The sequence below is a fragment of the Dromiciops gliroides genome, chromosome 2 (genome assembly GCF_019393635.1).
Source record: "Dromiciops gliroides isolate mDroGli1 chromosome 2, mDroGli1.pri, whole genome shotgun sequence".
NCBI classification, from domain to species: domain Eukaryota; kingdom Metazoa; phylum Chordata; class Mammalia; order Microbiotheria; family Microbiotheriidae; genus Dromiciops; species Dromiciops gliroides.
This window is the reverse complement of record NC_057862.1, coordinates 121,983,322-121,985,616: the sequence shown is the minus strand read 5'-3', so window position 1 is coordinate 121,985,616 and position 2,295 is coordinate 121,983,322. Positions and strand designations below refer to the sequence as shown.

Below are 2,295 nucleotides of genomic sequence, written 5' to 3'. Positions count from 1 at the left end.
AATGGCTGGGGGATTGGAGCCAAAGTCCTTAGCTGCATACTGAGGCCCAGATAGAAGTGAGCTCAACTCAAGTTAAAGGCAGCCTGGAGTCTTTAACCAGGATCTTGCTCTTCCTGCCGGCTCGTTCCATTCCCAGTCTTGATCTCAATTCTCTAATGCCCAGCTTCTCGGTTCTGGAACTCTGGGGAAGGTCGAGTTGAGTTGGAGGAGCTGTGTCAACCGCTTCCGCCTGGCTGTAGAAGGCAGGGAAGGGCTCAGTGTCATCATCCATGGGGCTGGACTCCCCACTCGAGCTCTGCTTTTCCGAGAGCCTGGTCACTCCTGTGGTAGGAGAGGCACCCAGGTCTCCAGCAAGGATAGTACGTCTCCGGGAAAGATCTGTAGGGGACAGGAGGTAGGGGCATGCTTGGTCAGAAATGAAGTCCCCTCGGGCGCCACCTCCCCATGGTTACCAGCGCCTCCCTCGGCAGGAGATCCCCAGAGCGTGCGAGAGAACGGGATATGGTCAAGGTGGTAGGAAAAAAAACACTAATGGGATACCACACGGAGGAAACCTCGATCACCGAACCCTTTTCCTGTTTCCTTTCTCCCTTCCCTCCCCCCTTTCCCGAAGTCCACTTTTGGTGAGGCCGAGGTACACGCTCTATGGGGCTAAGGGAGGGATGGGATGAATGATGCTTGTGTACCCAGGTGAATGAGAAAGAAAGACTCAAGTGGTGCTGAATTTTACAACCTGTCCAAGGTCTGACACATGATAGCAATCCTGTCCCGTCCTGTCCCGTCCCTTCTTGTCCTGTTCTGTCCTCTCCTTCCCTCCCCCCAGGCTGGCCCTCTTGTTCAGTTCCCATCCTGCACCAGTTAAGTGACCCTACACCCGAGCCACACTGGTTCCGAGCCCCCAGACAGGACTGTGGGAGTCAGCAGAGGAACTTCGAAGCGGATAACCAGCACAAACTATATTCTACCCCAGGCAGAAGGAGGGGAGGGGAGAGGATGGGAGGAAAACTGGCCGGAAGGCGAAAGTGACCAAGGGCCAGGGGAGTGGGGAAAAGGCGGGAAAGAGATACACACCGAGGACGAGTCCAGATCTGCCACCTGTTCTTCTAGGAGCAGGGTATCAGCATTAAGGATCTGCCCCCCGCATCGCTCAAGCTGGGGTGGCACCGGGAAGGACGATGGGGACTCCCAGCCGTCGGGGAGCGGGGGAGAGCTGGCCTGGGGGACCGGGGAGGCCGGGCTGAGGCCGTGGGTCGAGTCGAGACAGCAGCCCAGTCCATCGGGGCAGAGAGGACAGCTGCGGGGTGCAGCCTCGCTCCTCCGGCGCCTCAGGCTCTCCTCGCTGAGCCCCAGCAGGGCCGACAGGTGGCCAATGTAGCGGATGGCCAGGCGCAGGGTCTCGATCTTGGTCAGGCTCTGGCCGGCGGGAGCCACAGAAGGCGGCAGGTAACGCCGGAGGTCATGCAGAGCCCGGGACAGGTTGCGCATCCGCAACTTCTCCCGCTCGCTGGCGCTCTGCCGCTGCCCGCTGCCCAGGCGGCCCCTGCCCGCCCGCCGGCCGGCCGCGGCCCCGACGCCAGTCCTGGTGCCCGGCGGCTTGGGAGTGTGGCTGGAGGGGTGGAAGCGGGCTTGGGGTCCAGGGGGGGAGAGGCCCCAGGAGTCGGAGGAGGAGGCCGGAGAGCAGCTGCAGTCTCCTTCCGACGGCAGCGGCTGCTGCTGGGGCGCAGCCCCCCAACCCCAGCCTTGGGGAAGGAGCCAGGAGTCTTGGCCGAGGAGCGGAGCCGGAGAGTGGGCCATGGCAGAGAGAGCAGGGGCGTCTGAGGAGCCGGTGGGGATCGCAGCCCGCTTTATCCCGAGCCTGGAGGTGCGAAATAGCACCTTCCAGGCCCCATCAGCACATCAAAGCAGAGCAGGGCTGGGGCCTGAGGGACTAGCCCTTTGAACCTGGGGTGTCGAATTTAACCCGGGCTGGTCAGCGTGGGGCGCGGCTGGATGGCCATCTGAGGGCCGGTGCGAGGCCACCTCTCCTCGGCCACCAGCCCGCGGGCCCCCCACCCTAGCCCCTGGCCCCTGCCCCTCGAGTACGTGGACCGGGCATGGGAGCAGCAGGCAGATCCCAGCAGTGAGGCGAAGCTCTGGGGCAGCCGGGGACCTGACAGGAGGGTGAGAGCACAGACGTCTATCTGGACGCAGGTGTAAAGGCCGCAGGAAGGAGGCCGGGGAGGGGGCTGGCGCCTGTCCCGCATGTCTCCACCGGATCTACCAGGACCGCGAAGGGCTAGGACTGAGCCACCCAGG

At 63.1% G+C, this 2,295-nt stretch overlaps 1 protein-coding gene across 1 annotated transcript; it reads right to left on the bottom strand.

The window, feature by feature from the left end:
• Positions 1 to 315: 315 nt before the first annotated feature.
• Positions 316 to 1,794, bottom strand: MESP1 (mesoderm posterior bHLH transcription factor 1). Its single transcript, XM_043980471.1, has 2 exons — positions 1,072 to 1,794; positions 316 to 378 (listed from the first exon to the last, which is right to left on the bottom strand). The coding sequence occupies exons 1-2, from the start codon at positions 1,792 to 1,794 to the stop codon at positions 316 to 318; spliced, it is 786 nt and encodes a 261-aa protein (XP_043836406.1).
• Between the last annotated feature and the right edge of the window lie 501 nt (positions 1,795 to 2,295).